We start from the raw sequence: 16453 nt of genomic DNA on the forward strand, positions 1-16453 counted from the left end.
ACACCTCAGGTATTGCCTAGTTTATCGCCTAGCTTCCTGGATAGTTGGTGTGTGTCTAGGTTTCTAGCTTGATGTTTTGCTGATACAGACTTTTGCTTGATACATTTTCTTGGTCCTCTTTCCATGGGATATCTGATACCTGTTGCCTACTGATTTTTTAAAGCAACTTCCTCTACCTGGAGTAGCAATACGTTTACATATCTTTTCTGATATTCCTAAAAAGAAGCTTTTGTGCAAATTTTTCATTGCTCTTCCCTCTACTCGTAATTGTTGGCACAGAAATCATGAATAAAAATAATTGCCAACTATTAGAAGAACTTCTACTTTATTTTTATTTTATTTTTTAATATTTATTTTTTAGTTTTAGATGGATACAATATCTTTAATTTATTTTTATGTGGTGCTGAGAATCAAACCCAGTGCTTCATGCAAGCTAGGTGAGCACGCTACCACTTGAGCTACATTCCCAACCCAGAAGAACTTCTACTTTAGATTTGGTTATAACTTGCATAATGCACAGGGCTAACTGGGTTGATATATTCCCTCTAGGTTTTTCATTATGGTTTTAGATTTTTTGAAATGGACTACAAATGAAGTATATGTTTATTAGCATTTGTAAATTTAAAAGTAATTGCCTTTGTATTTTATTTTGCCCAAGATTGATTAGTTTTTAGAATTTGAATTGTGTTGCATGGAAGTTACCTTTTTTAAATTTATTTTTTAAATTTTGAGATAGGCTCTCACTATGTTGCATAGGGTCTCACTAAGTTGCATCAGGCCTCGCAAAGTTGTTGAGGCTAACCTTGAACTTGCAATCTTCCTGCCTCAGCCTCTCAGTTTGCTGGGATTATAGGTATGTGGCATCTTGCCTAGCTGAAAGTTATCATTTTTAAGTTTTGAAATGAAGTTGAGCATGAAACCACATCTTTTAGTCACCTATTTATTGGCTACCTTACTATATGGGTATCGTGGGGACAAAAAAAAATAATAATTTGTGGTTTTTCTGACCTTAGAGAGCTTAGAAGGATAATAAGGGGCATAAGACAAGTTCATTAAAAAATTCAGACTAAAGGGCAATGGTTAAAATGGCTCACGATTAAGAATTTGCTAGAAAGCAAAGAATAAACACTCTGGTAAGATATAGGTGAACACCAGAAAACTATGGCCTTTGTTGTTGTTACCCAGGAAAACAATGTTTCAGCTTTGAAGACATCACTGTAGTAGAGAATGTACAGTTGAAAACATTAATTATCTTACTGGAGGATAAACTTTTGTAAAACATCTCATTTAACCAAAGTGGAATTTGAAACTCAACTGTTGACATTCTCAAAGTTATAAGAAGTGACTTTGTTTTGAATTGAGTCTTATTTTTTAAAATACAAATAAAGCCCCAAATGGACATTTCTTGATTGCTGCTGTGCCAGGTACTCGACTAAACACTTATATGCTTAAACTCATTTATTTCTCACAATCATTCTGTGAAGTAGGCTTTAGTTCACCATCTACTGGCTTCAAAGTCTCAGATCTTAACCACTGTATGTGCCCTTGATAGAAGTGTCCCATCTGTACTTAAATCTTCTTGGGTTTATGTATTTATGAATGGAATGAGTCTTGATTTGTCTACTATATTTATTGTATAGGTAAATAGTAAGTTTTAAAAAGTGAGTTTACATTTGACTTTTGTTGGTGTTATATTCTAGATGAACATTTAGCATCCCTGATTTGTCTGGTGGTAAATTGTAGATATCTGAAGACATAGCATGTAGCTGTCTTTCCCTATGGCAATTTACATGCTATAAATGCAAAAAGCATATTAATTTGCCTGCAGAAATAAGTTTATAAAAAGTTAGAAGCAGGATATGCTAAATTAAAAGACAGTCACTTGAATTTAATTTAATTTTATTTTATTTTAAAAAAAATTTTAAAGTTTTATTTTAGTTGTAGGTGGAAACAATACCTTTTTTTTTTTTTAATTTATGTGGTGCTGAGGATCGAACCCAGGGCCCCAAACATGAGAGGCGAGCGCTCTACTGCTGAGCGCCAGCCCCAGCCCCTTGAATTTAATAATAAAAAAAAGAAATCATTGCCATTTGTTCTGCATTTTTAGCGTAATTCTTTTTTTACAACCCTGAGATGTATGCTATTTATATAAAAATATTTTGCAAATACATCATTCAGAAAGAAGGCATTTATGGATTTTTTTTAAGCCAGGTGTGCTCTACCACTGAACTATTCTCCCCTCCCCCACTTTTTTTCTTGTATTTTGAGACAAGGTCTTCCTAAGTTTCTGAGGCTATTCTCAAACTTGAGAGACCCTCCTGCCTTAGCCTCCCGAGTGGCTGTGATGAGAGGTGTGTGCCATTACAGGCTTTTATGAACTTTAAATAGGAACTCAGTGGCACCTAATAAACGACAATTGAGTTGGAGTTTTCAGAGAACTTTTTTATTAAGAATTAATTAAAAAATTTTTTTCTTCCTTTTTCTTACTTTTTAAGTGGTTTAAATAAAATTTGTTCTCCAGTCTGAATATCTGCTGAGAGATGTCTGGAGGGCCCTTCTATGTCTGCTCATAGACCACATTACTCACTACTCCATCCCAATAGTTGGGTTCATCTCTTCCTTGCATCCCCATCATCCACTGTTTTGTAGCATGAAACCTCTAGGTCATTCATTCAGGTCTTCTAGCCTTAGCTTTGTTTATGTTGCATCCATTTAGATAAAAAGACCTAGCTCAGTGTCTAACAGGTGCTTAGAAAATGTTTATTCATTCATTCTAGCCTCCCAGCCTCTTCTCATGTCAGTTATGCCTTTCCATTTTGGTCCACCCAAGTGTGTATATCCTGTTCAAGGTCTAGACATGAAGCCTTTTCTAATTCTAGTGCAGAAGGATCTTTGATTTCTTAGAACTGGGTACCTCTCTGCATATTGATTTTTCCTCTGCCAATCCGAACTGAAAGCCTACTGAAGACAGACATTTGTTTTTATCTTCTTTATCTACCCCAGCCATTAAGCTGCTAAGCATTTTGCAGGGTTCCAAAGAAGTACTTGTTTTCTGATTAACAGTAGTTTTATATATCCTACAAAAGCAAAAAATTCATAATAAGCTTGGTTATTATCTGTGTGTGTTTCTTGGGAGATGAAGAGCAGAATAAAATGAGGAAAGACTCTATTTCACCTTTTTCTTTAAAATGTCATTCTGATTTCTGAGGCCAGGATTAACTAAGGCAGAGGTCCAATCTTAAGAAGACTGGTCACCCTACTAAGGTCTTTATTATATGCCTTTTGGTTTAGGTCCCTTTGGAGGAAGTTAGGATAAAGGAAGCTATGAAAGTGGATTTACTGCTTAAGGAGATTGCAACTCATTACTGAGTCCACAAAGAAGCACTTTTCTAATAATATTATGTTTTCCTGAAGTATGTTTTAATATCTGTGACATTTTGGGAAACAGAATTAACTAAGAAAGAAAGAAACTATCTCTATGATTTCCTGTTTTAATTTTCTCTGATTTGAAACACCATAGAAATCTTTTATTTCTCTAATAATAGAAATGGTGGATGTGATGAGTTAGCTAACTGGTGTTTCTTCTGGTCCCCGTTTGGTAGGATTAGATATTGAGCTTCAGATCTATTTTGAGGATGGAATATAGATTTAAGTCTTGATAATTTTGTTCAAAATATATTCTGCAATTACTGTTTTGAAGATGAAATAAGATCTATTTTGTGGCCTTTAGCCTCATATAATGTGACCTTTAAAAATATTAAAGGAGTAACATTGAGATATGAGGTGAATCATTAGATGTTTATAGGAAAGCTTTAACTGAAGAACATGATATATTAATCTTTGGGATCTGAAAGTGTTAGAACTTTAAAAATTTAACTTTATACTGCTTTTCTGGATCTTTGTTGGCCTCGTTTCTGAGTCTTCTTTCTCTAATGACATCACTTGTTAGGTCATAATAATCAGGTAACACTATGAGCGTGGATACTTTCCCTCTGTTTAGAACCCCAGAAGGCTTATGTCAAACCAAATTAGATTATAGGTTATGGGCTGGTTCAGAACTTGGCAATTTATTCATTCTAACAGAACAACTTATGAGGTAAGTTCTGTTACAATCCCTAAAGTGTAGATGAGGAAATTGAGACACTGCCTGTGGTCACTTTTTTATTCCTTGTGCCTCCTATCACCTCTGATACATGCAGAACACTAATCTAGTCACTCTGCTGACATGAAGGCTGTTTCAGGGTAAGTAGATTAAAGTATCCTGGGATGACTTGCCTTCCACTCTACTGAGATCTGTGGAGATGTGGATCAAGAGATAGCTGATAACAGCTTTGGTTCTGAGTTTTTTGCAAAACCTGGGTTTTCTAAATCCAGTAGCCACCAGATATAATGGTATAAAGCCCAATCAAACTAACCAGTTTAACATCATAAGAACCAAAGCCACAATCACAACTAATTGTTACATGTGTTTTCTTTAAATAATCAGTTTAAAATTTGTTTGATTTTGCATGGGGAATCTGAATCACAGTGATAACTGTTGATTTTTTTAGGATATCCTTTGTACTAAATCTTATGTTGCCATTAACAGCATATCACTGGAAGGCATTTATTGGGGGTTATTGTTTACTGAGTGTATTGTTTCAGTTTGGGAAGGTGAAAAAATTCTATAGTTGAATGATTTTGAGGGTTTGGTTATACAACATGTTCCTGACATGTACTTAATGCCACTGAATTGTAATTGAAATTAATAAATAATTAGTAATTTAATTAACAATTAAAATGGTTAAAATGGTAAGATTTTTATGGATGTAAGAGAGGGAAAAAAACTTTTATAGAAAGCATGATTATTTTATCCAGGCCTACGTATGTGAGTGCTGTTGTTTGGTGTATTTTATATTGGTGTTGAATGACAGGAGCACACTGTGAAGTTTGTGACTCTGGCATAGGAAGGCAGTTCTAGTGTGGCACTTAAAGATGGCTGACTCTGGAGTCAGACTGCCTGGTTGTGTGTCCTGGCTCCACCACTTACTTGCCATGTGACCTTGGGAAGCTACTTACCTTTTCTGGACTTCAGTTTCCCCATTGTGGAGTAGAGATAATAATTGTACTGGGCCTGGGGTTGTGGCTCAGTGGTAGAATGCTTGCCTAGTGTGGATGAGGCACTGGGTTCAATCCTTAGCATCATATAAAAATAAATAAATAAAAATAAAGGCATTGTGTCCACTAACAACTAAAAAAATATTTTATAAAATGTACTTATTTCCTGGAATGTGAGGATTAAATGAGATAATAATAAAAATGCTTAAAGCATCATCTGTCACACAGTAAGTGTTAAGTGGATGGACATCTAGGGGTAGGTTCTAAGTTATATTACTTATATACATATAAATGTAAGCATAAATTGAATATTTTTTAAATTTTTTTTAAGGTAAAAGAAATAGGAGATTACTTTAAACAATACCTTTTACAGTCCAGGCACAGAGGAGCATATGAACTGGCTTACACTGGTTTTGTGAAACTAACTGAAATACTAAACAGGTAAAACAAATATCCTTTTGTGTAGGTTTTTAAAAGACTAAACGTATAAACCATGTGCTTGGAGTATAATTTAGTTTTGTCTTTTGATGTTGAAAAGAATAAAGACTTAGTTGGCTACAAAACTCTTGGAAGGAATGGTTTTCTTAGGTCTCATTGTGTGATTTACTGCAGATGATTGAGTGAAATGTCCATACCAAGTTGCTCTCTCATTGAAAGGTGATTTGAAGTCAACTCAAAAGTTTTTGCTAAAAATAGCTTTGAAATTACTATTTTTTTTCATTGAACAAAATGAATGTTTTGTCTGTTTGAAAATTACTTGGCATTTGGAATAAAATAAGCCCTGGAGTTTTGCATTTGTATGTATTACAGACAGAAAAAAACACTTAAGGATTTTGTCTTTTTCTTCATAATTTTGTTTTATAGAAAATTAAAAGGAGCAAAAAGAAGATTATTTCACATTACCTAGAAAAATACTTAGGCATATTTCATATGTTTAACCAAATGTGTATTTTTGACATAGGTGTTGGTAGTTTCATTCATTCATATAATAGATTTCCTCCGAAGAGCTTGTGAGGAAACCTTAAATTACTTAATGACTAAGTGTTCATGGCAAGTGTTCTCTAAATAAAAGGTAGTATTTTCCAGGAAATCATTTCATTGGCCTAGAAACTTTTTGAAATAAAGCAGAGTTCTGCCAGCCTTGTAGCTTCAGCAAACATTTTATTTTGGGCTGTTAAGACATCTACTCCGGGGCTGGGGATGTGGCTCAAGCGGTAGCGCGCTCGCCTGGCATGCATGCGGCCCGGGTTCAATCCTCAGCACCACATACCAACAAAGATGTTGTGTCCGCCGAGAACTAAAAAATAAATGTTAAAAATTCTCTCTCTCTCTCTCTCACTCTCTCTCTCCTCTCTCACTCTCTCTTTAAAAAAAAAGACATCTACTCCTTGAATATTTTTAAAACTTTTCTTTCACACTCCTGGTGAAAACATTTATAAAACATCTTGGCAGTTATGGACTGCACAGAATATCTTTAAATAATCCTTTTAAAATGTCCCTGACATTAAACTGCTGATCTTGAAAATATTTTGTTATCTTTTAAACTTTTGTTTTCAGTGTAGATATGACTTATGAATATTTTTTCTCACAATGCAACATTTTCCATTCCTTCAAATCAGCTGACCAATACATATTGAATGTTAGCTGTGTGCTTGGTATTGTTTTTATTTTGGAGAATATACTACTTATTTATAAGACATGGTTTCTGTTAAGAATTTATGGTTTCATTTGGGAAATAAGCATGGATGAAGTTCACAATGTTTAAAAAAAGGTGTGCCCTGGGTACCAACTGGTTAGAACAGACACTGGATATAGGCATCAAGCATCTCTCCGTGTGTATGGGGATGTGCTGCTTGCACAGCAGCCTGGAACGTTAGACCAACACGCTTGAATAAGATGAAACTGCCAAATTTTTATATGAAATTGAGCTTCTGTTGTAATGGCAGAGAGAGAAAACCATAAGAATAGGCTGGTAGGTCTTCATAGGAGATAGAATTTGTGCTCATGCTTGGGTAAGGTTTGAATGCATAGGAGAAGAAAGCAGGAAAAATCGTTCAGAGGCTAGAATCAGCATGGTTTATTGTTAGGTAACTAAGTCTTTTTATAGTGCTGCTGCTGCTGCTGCTGCTGCTGCTGCTGCTGGGGTTAGTTATTAGCTAGATAGATTGAGGCCAAATTCTTATCAACCTTGAAAGTAAATTTGCTGTGTTAGGGATGGGGAGAGACATCAATTGTTTTTGATCTGAGTCAGATCATAGTGTCATAGACAAGAGAAACAATGATGGGATGTAACTTAAGCTCTTCTTGGTATACCCATTCTGTTAATTGGTAGCAAACTGGTACAAAAGTTAACCTCCTTAGCTTCTTATCTCTTCATCTCTAAAATAAGAAAAAGAATATCTGCCCTCCTGAAAGATCTCTTTGGCTTTGGTTGTATGTAGCAAATAAAATAGATTTTATAACAACTCTTTGTATTATATAATTTCCTACAAATGTGAGATTCTGTGAGATTTGTTTTGGTTGTGGGGCTGGTTGTATTAAAATAGTTTTTGGTTGGAGGTGTTAGGTTAGATAGACTGTGATGACAGATTATAGTGAGGAGAGTCTGGATCCAGTTATAATGACCTAGAACCCAGGTGATTGGGGCTTCCTTTATGTCAATGGCTGTGAGGGTGGAGACAAAGATGTGACATTTCAGTTAACATATGACCTCAGGTAGTAATGGTTCCACATATGACAGATGGAGTGATTAGAAGAAAAACTCTGGACATATTTTATTACATTTTATGAATTTGTGTGCCAGGAATTAGGGCAGGGCTCAACTGGGTTCTTCTCCCCAGGATATTTGCTAAGTTCAATGGGTAGAATTTAGCTGACAGATAAAATGGTTGGAAGGGATCTAAACAGCTATGATCACATTTCTTTGATGGGGACAGCTAGAAGATTGGGCCTAATTGGGACTATGTGTGACCTCTCACTCAGCATGGCAGTCTTGATGTAGCTGAATTCTTATGTGGCAGCAGGCTTTCCTCACAGAGAACAATCCAAGAGAACCAGGCAGAAGCTATCTGATCTTTTCTGACCTAGCATTGGAATTCTCACAGCATTTTGGTTATTAGTAAGTCTCTAGATCAGGCTGGATTAATTTTCACCTTCTGATGGCAAAGTGGCAAGATCATGTTGTAGAAGAATGTATGGATGAGAGACACTGTGATAGCCATCTTTGAAAAATGAATCTGCCTCTTGAACCATTGAATGTGGGTTTGGAGGTCATCAAGGAGTGATTGCTTCTCTGGTTTTAGTTTATAGTGACTAGAAAAGTGGGATTGATATTGCCTAAATTAAGGAAAAATTGGCTTTGTTCTCAAGGAATGAGGTAATTTGTTTGATAAAGATGACTGTTTGTTTGGTATGGATCAAGTGTGAGATAATGATGGCATATCCTGGTGGAAATATTTAAGTTACCAGTTGGAAGTAGGGAATTAGTTTAGCTGATGTAGCAAAAACAGAGATGTGGATTGTGAGTTATTTTCCATAAGCATCATAGTTAGTAAGATTGAAGTTATTAGAGGAGAGCAAAAATGAGAAAAGAAGAGAGGACCAGGTACAGAGGCTCCTGAACTACTGTGTTGGTATAGTTGAAGACGTACCAGATACAAGGAATGGAGAGACTAGAGAAGGCCCCTAATCTACTTCAAAGATCTCCCTCATGGCTGTCACTGGTGGCTTTTAACTCATCTGTCATGAATTCTTGGCTGTTGCTTCCAAACCATGTGCTTCTTTCTCCTTTTGGAGACATTTCAAATTTGCCAAACAGAATGTTTTACATAGAACATCTTTGTAGTATGTGTGACTTTCTTTTGTTTGGTTTTTATTTTTAAGAGAAAATTTTCTTTTGGACTCCTTTTGAAAGCTTTTTATAAGCTCTTTAGTTATAAAAAACTTGTTGAGGCATATAGCATTTTTCAAACTTGCTAAAAAGATTTCTGGGCATTCATGAAAACTCACAGAAATGGAGGCCAGCTGCTGGCCAGCTCTTGAACTACAGCTGCATCAAGGAAGGAAGCACTTAAAGAGATTAATAGGTACATACCCAAAGAGGTAAACATGAGCTATGCCATTTAAACTGGTTTTTAATAGGATTATTCAGAATGTCTTCAAATGTAAACTGATTTCCCTGTCATACAATCATCTAGGAATAAATAACGAGGGGCACTCTTTTTCTGGGAAATTTTTTGAAGTAACACTTGTACACATAAGATACACAAACAATATGTTAAATTTTTATAATCTGATTTTCTTATGTAGTGATTTCTATTTAGAATTTGAAAAAATTATACTTTCTTTGAAAAACACAGTTACTGTCATGAATAATTACCTGCCTAAACATTTGGTTGGTTAATGGTTAACTACATTAAAATCATAACTCTAAATTGAAGTTCTGATAAAATTCACAATTGCTTATTTACTATATATGATAGTAAATTTCTTAGTATTTGAAGTTGTCCTTTCAATTGAAATGACCAGAATCCTACACTAGGGTGTAAAGTTGCAGAATCTAGTTTTCATTTATCCAGCCATAAATTAAATACTTAATTATAAGTGGACAAAATTATTGACTGCAATTCTAAATCTAGAAGGTATGTTTGTGACTACTTGGCAATATCTTATTCTTTGTATATTTGAATTGCTCTGCTTATTGCAATATTGATAGGGTTTATAAGATGGTTGCAGTGCAACCATTTTTCCACTGCTAGCTTAAAGATATAAATGCTGGCTTTTAGCTGTTTTTGTCATAAAATACTTTTGCTGAGTCATGGAAATCAACACTTATGGTGGACAGAAGTAATTTAAATATGTATTTAAACTTCATTAATTAGTTATTATAATTCAATAGAAAGCCTTTTAATGAAAAATTGAAATATAATAGTAAAAAAAAGCCAATTTCTTTTACCTTTCTAGAGATAGAAACACTATGTCTTTAAAGAAAATGCAATTGAATAAGAAATAAATGTTGAATGTTAATATATGAGAGTTTTGGAGGGAAAGTCATTCAACTCTGAATGAAAGAATATACAGTCTTGTCTAAAATTTAATCACTTTTTTTTAGTACAAGTGTCAAAAGGATTCTTATTTTGCACTGGACATCCTGTGAATTTTGTTTGATTATTAATAAATAAAGAATAACTAAGTTAAGAGTCACTTTGGGGAGCCATATGAATTCTTCATAGAACAGTCCTGTTGACACTCTGAAATGGATTAAAACGATCTGGGGAAAAGCAGAATGTCTTAATATTCACCATCTAAATCATTATGTCTTTGGTTTATGATCTGTTAATGACTCTTTAATTTTTATTTTTAAGTCTGCTCCTATAGTGGAGTCAAATATTATCTTTTTTTCTGGAAATTTGTACACTGGTTTTCAAAGTCCTCATAAAAATCCTGTGTCATTTCAGCCACAGCAGAGGGACGTATTCTCAGTGAATAATCTCTATCCTAGTTTTTTAGAACTTAATTTTTTTTCTTCTTGATCTCAGGGAAATTGTATTAAGAGAACAACTATCTGTATGTTCTTCTTCCAACCACTTTTAATGGCCCTCTGGTTGCTAATTCAGTTTAGATGTTGTCCTTGTTACTGTTGTGTGTGTCTGTAACTGAGACTTTGGAGTCACCCCTGAGGTTTTAGCCTGTAGTAGACCTTGGCTGTGGGGCTGTGGTGAGGAGGCTAAGATGGCCCCTGCTGATGATGTAGCTTTCTCACTGGGTCTCATTTGGACAAATCAGTTTCCGGGCTTAAGTTTCTCCATGCTTCAGGATTCTGTTTCCTTTTAAAAACAAGCTGTACACACACAGCCTTCCTGCACACATCTGTCAGCATTTAGTTTAATTGAAATAATAAACATGAACCTTGAAATAATAAACACGGTACTTGACCAAAGAATAAATGGAGTTGGAGAATTTAGCTAATAAAATAATTGGAGATTAGAAAAATTTCTAAATTAGGAAAAATAACCATGCTGAAATAGTTTAAGGAAATAATAACATTTCTCAATTAACAATTCATAAGCTATATAACTAATTGGAAGTATCAAAAAAATAGCTATGTTGCCACCTACGTGGATGGATGAAGCCATCAGAAAGCCACTTTGTAGTCAGAGAATCTGATTTATTAGCATAGAATAATCTAATGACCAATTAGGGGAGTATACAGCACATGTAATTTGATTTTGGTCTGTGGGTTTTATGCTTATCTTAGAATACTTACCCACTACGAGTGAGATAGCTCTGTGGATAGAAGTTGGACTAATCTGTTTATGGAATAATAATTTGCTTCAGTGATCTGCTGAAGACAACTCAAAGGCCTGCGCACTGGCTCCTGCCCTGTGTGTTTCTGTAGGGGCTCAGGGCATAGCACTTGGCTTAGGAAAACAGCATTATTTCCTGTCAGCATTGTCCTTCCCCACCCCAGTTTTTGGACCCTTCTTGATTTTGATGAGGAAAATTAGTGGTTCTGATTGTCCCCCACCTGCATGAAAGAATTTGGAGCTATGAATTTGAGTGAGTAGATTTATCTATTGGCTTGTTAACAAGTAGAATCATTTACCCTTACTGGGATTCTGTTTCAGCTCACCAGAAGATAAGCAAGTTGGGCTGTGTAAGCTTCCTTTGGGCATTCTGCTCATTGCACAGTGCTGCTTTCCAGTTTCCACTTGGGAAAGTCTGGGGACTTGGGGTGTGTAAGATTGTGGAAAGCTGGATACATTTTAGAAAGCTTCTTTTAGAACTGGTAAACTGATCTCATAGAAATATTTTGTACAAAAATATTAATGTACAAAACACATGGTATTAGTGAGTTGTTAATGATAAAGCTTAGAGCACTGGGAAGAAACTTACCATTTTCTCTGTGGCAAAAGACACAGCATGTGTTGTATTAGTTTGAAAGGACAGTCAAATAGAAGAGCCTTCAGACAGAGAGGATGTCTGCCCTTTTAGCAGAGAGGCAGTCACTAACAAAAGTAGGATTTTGGAATTCCCCAGGACTGTGGTTGGTGACTGCATAGAGCTGGCAAGGATCCAAGGGCTGCTTCTTTACTCAGGAACCTTTCCCTTTTCCTCACTGACCCCTGGGTGTGTGATGAAGAACCAAAACAAACAAGAAGGGTTTTTTGCATTGTTCTTGGGATTCTTGTCTGTTTTTACCTCTCAGTTCCTTCATTATCATAAACACCAACAACACTAGAGCTTTGCAGTCACTTTCTTATAAAGTCATCTTTATAAGAAGATTTTCTTTTACAGAAGATTTTCTGTAAGATACTCTAATTCTCTTGGTAACTTTCCATCTATATCACTGAGTTAATTTAGAACCATTTTAACCCCACCCTGATAGATGTTCAAAGATTGAAAACAGTCTGAAAGACAACCTAAATAAAACAAGGTTAGGAAGATAATTTCTTAAAAGTAATATTTTCTGATAATACATCCCAAAGCCTCATGAAAATGCTTCCTAATTTATATGCTGCTCAGCATTTTTATTCTATTGCTCTGTTTCTAGGGCATAGGATTGTGCAACATAGGTACTAGGTGCATCATAGATCATTTTTTTAATGAAAGAATGAAATCCATTGAAGCAAATAATAGAGAGTTGATGGTATCTTTATCATAAGACAGATAAGCCAGAAGTGTAACTGAGCATTTATAGCAGGTACCTTGAAGTCATGCCTTCTTGCTAAGCAAGAGCTTTAGTGTCAGTCTCCATTTTAATTCTCTTTCTGCCACTTCTTCACTCTATACCATTGGGCAAATATTTAACTTCCCTCCACCAATTTAGATTTTTTATTTTTTACCCAATTTATAAAAATGGATGTGAAATAGTTGAACATACTGGAAGGTCTAGTGAAAACTGTCATCTAGAGTTTATGGCCACATTGTCAGTCTCTGGAGGAAGAACATTCAGGGAAGAGAGATGTCAGGTGCAAAAGTCCCAGGAGGTATGGACTTAGGGTATTTAAGAAATATCAGGTAAACATAACTGAAGTGGTGTGCATCAGGGAAGGAGTTGTCGATGAGATCAGAGAGGTAATGGGAACTAGACATTGTGTAAGGACTTGGCTGTTCCTTTGAGTAAAATGGAGAGCCAGGGAAGGGTTTGTGAATAGAAGAGTGAACATTTGTGGTAGAGACTGAACATTTAGTTGGTTTGCATCTGATTCTTAAATAGAAGTTATCCCTTCATTTATCTTAGGAGTGTACTCAACACAGTTATTTTAAAGCCTCTATCAGACTGCTTCATAGGATCATTTTCATAGGAGTGAATTTATGTTCTAATTACTGGATTTTAAGATTGTCTTAATATGAAATTTATTTCTGTAATCTGAATTTTGGTTTGCTGCTGTGATGGGAAGGCTTTTGGTTTTTTTACTTATTTTTCTCTGGAGAGCTCATTTCTCTATCTAAGAAACTATATTAGATGGTGACATTTTGTTCACCCACCCATGTTTCCAGTTTGTTCCCCAGTGATATGGGGGATACCACAGATCAAGTCAGAGTTAGTAGCCAGCCTGATCAAGGGTCTTCTGGTGCCCACGTCTTTCCTTGGCTGCAGCCCTAGGCAGCTTTGGCAGTAGCCCTTTTTCAGTGTCCTTTCGTGAGAGAGGATGCCACTGAAATTCTCTGTTTCCCAGGAGAAAGGCAAGTTACACCACGAAAATGGACTTTGTGGCCACCACTGCTGCTTGTAAACCTTTCACCCAGCAAGCCTCTGGCATCAACACACTCAATGCTTTGTGTTTTCATTCAGTGTTACCCAGATGATTATCTTGTTTTCCAGCTCATCTTGTTTTAGTGTTTCTATTTGTATATTTTGGGTATTTATTACTAGGATGTGTTGTGTGTGTGGGGAGTGTCTTGTTAAAATGGAAACAAACTAACTTTTCAGTCTTTTATCACAAATTCCATTGAAACTCTTTAGAACTTGCATTTTTCATTATCAGATATCATATTTTTAGAAAACAACTGTTAAGAAGAACTTATTAACATTATACAAGAATCAAGTCATTGAATCCTTCCACCAACCTCATTTTGATAGAAGAGGAAAGTGAGAAGTGGAGAGGTTTAGTAACTTACCTGGATCACATGGATGTTAGTAACAGAGAAAGGATCTAAACCTGATAACTTGACTCTGGTGTTGCTATTCCTAACCATCGTGATACATATTCCTCTCATCTGTCAGTTGGGAAAAATAATAGTTTCTCACAGATTTGTTGTTTGTAATAATGAAGTAAGATCAGATATGGAAAACCCTGGTGTTGACCAGATATGTCATAATAGAATTTAATAAATGTTTTTCTTTTCTTTGTAGCAGGCAATATAGTTCTAGTGTTTCATAAAATATAGTAGGTTTCGTTTTAGTGGAAAACATGGGGAGTCCTGTTGTTGAACCAAATTCTCCTGTATGGCTAGGAGGATGTGGGCCTGGCCTGGAAGAGTTGTAGAGCTAGAAAGAAAGGGAATCAGAAAAATAGGATTCAATGGCAGAGTCCAAATTGGAAACCAAACAATTCAAGGATTCTGCAGAAAAGCTCATTTGAATCTGGGGAATTCCAGAGCAGAACAAGAAAGTCTGGACTAGATAGTAAGAAGTAGTGCCTTGAGCATTTCTCAGAATTCCTGAGGTTCCTGGGTTTTTAGTAGTGGGCAAGTAAGGCTCTTTCTGAGGGCACTTTGCCAGGTATGACCTTGTAAAACATTCTTCTGACTTATATTTTCAAATTCCCCAAATTAGCAAGGAGCATTTGGTGCTTAGTGCATAATACTCAAGGGAATAAAGGGCCTGGCCAAAAACTTAAACTTAAAATAGCCAGGAATCTAAATCAGGGCCTTGCCTCTGAGGCCTTGATTTTCACTATTCCTACACAACCTTCAAAATGTAGCTCAGATTACACCCCTTCTAGGATACTGTACACCTTATGCTAAGGAATTGCTGTAGATAAATTAGAAGGGTATAGAAAGAAAAGGTTCTTGTGAGATGCAGTTTATTTGGAGAAAGTTTTATCAATTTGGATGAAGAGGGATATTTGTAGAGAGCAAAAACAAATGCTTGGAAATATGGCATATCCCAGCATTGTGTTGTATGTTAGCATGGAAACCATCAAAGAGAACAACCTTACTAGAATCTTACTTCAGTCTCTGTAGGAACTGAAAAAGCTGAGGTTTGATTTGAGGAAAAGGACTGAGTTCATATCATTGGTGATCTTTCAGACTAGGAGAATTTGATCAAGTTGGAAGAGGAGTTAAATAGATCAAGATTGGTTAAGAGTCAAGAGCCATTGTAAGTTTATGCAAAGGAGAGAGATGCATTGTGAGACAGCCTAGTCTGAACTCAGACCTGACTGCTTTCTAGAACCTCTGTATACCAGGCAGGCAGGCCCAGGATTGACTCATTGAACATGTTGAGGATCATCACTGAACTAAGATTTGATGTACTCTTATTTCAGTGCACTGAACAGAAGCAAAGGAAGTAGGAAAGTACCCCTCATCTGATGCTGTTCCCTTTTCCCTTAGTTTTTACTACATAGTGAATCCCATGCAAGACATCACCTTAGATGACTGTATTACCTGTACTCCAGTTAGCCCTGTGTTGGGGAAGAAAACACATGTAAATGAAATCCATTGATAATATTAGATCAATAGTTTTTTATCTATCACCTGTATAACTCCAGGTTTTTCTCAGGTGGTCAGATCACCAAAAATGACTTATGTGTTAATTCTCTTTCTTTCTTTTCCTTGCCCACTCATTATGGACTAAATTAATCCAAATGCACTATTTTTTGTTGACAGTAAAGAAGGAACAAAATAATCAGTTATATAATCTACAACTTTATCATTAGAACAAATAATTGCTAGGAGGCATTTGGATTTCAGTGTTTTTTAAAAAATATATATGTTTTAGTTGTAGTTGGACACAATACCTTTATTTTATTTATTTATACGTGGTATTGTAGATCAAACCCAGGGTCTCGCATGTGCTAGGCGAACTCTCTGCCACTGAGCCACAACCCCAGCCCAGGATTTCAGTTTTTGATTGAGCCATGGTGTGAGGATTATACCAACTTGGCAATGTTAGTAATAAACTAAATAAGTTATTCCATGAAGCATAATCTTAAAAATATACAAAATCCAGTGGTTTATAATTTAATTTCAATCCTCAAAAAATGTAAAAGGTATGAACATTGTTTTAATTATGAAAAAGTTCAGCCATGTATATGTGTATATCCTACAAACATATGTTTAAAGGAGAGACACTAATAGAATGAATTGCCTTTGTTCATCACCCAGATTAATTCTCTATCAAAGGTTT

The 16453-nt window shown here is 35.6% G+C and overlaps 1 protein-coding gene across 1 annotated transcript in view; it reads left to right on the plus strand.

The window, feature by feature from the left end:
* LOC110597351 (tRNA (32-2'-O)-methyltransferase regulator THADA-like) overlaps positions 1–15751 on the plus strand; it is a gene marked incomplete at its 3' end in the record, with an annotated part of 48313 nt that extends 32562 nt beyond the window's left edge. The window contains 2 exon segments of the mRNA XM_078037295.1: positions 5429–5538; positions 15658–15751. Of these exon segments, the coding sequence (XP_077893421.1) occupies positions 5429–5538; positions 15658–15751 (204 nt within the window).
* Positions 15752–16453: the final 702 nt, after the last annotated feature.

Source organism: Ictidomys tridecemlineatus, unplaced genomic scaffold, assembly GCF_052094955.1.
Source record: "Ictidomys tridecemlineatus isolate mIctTri1 unplaced genomic scaffold, mIctTri1.hap1 Scaffold_721, whole genome shotgun sequence".
Taxonomy (NCBI): Eukaryota; Metazoa; Chordata; class Mammalia; order Rodentia; family Sciuridae; genus Ictidomys; species Ictidomys tridecemlineatus.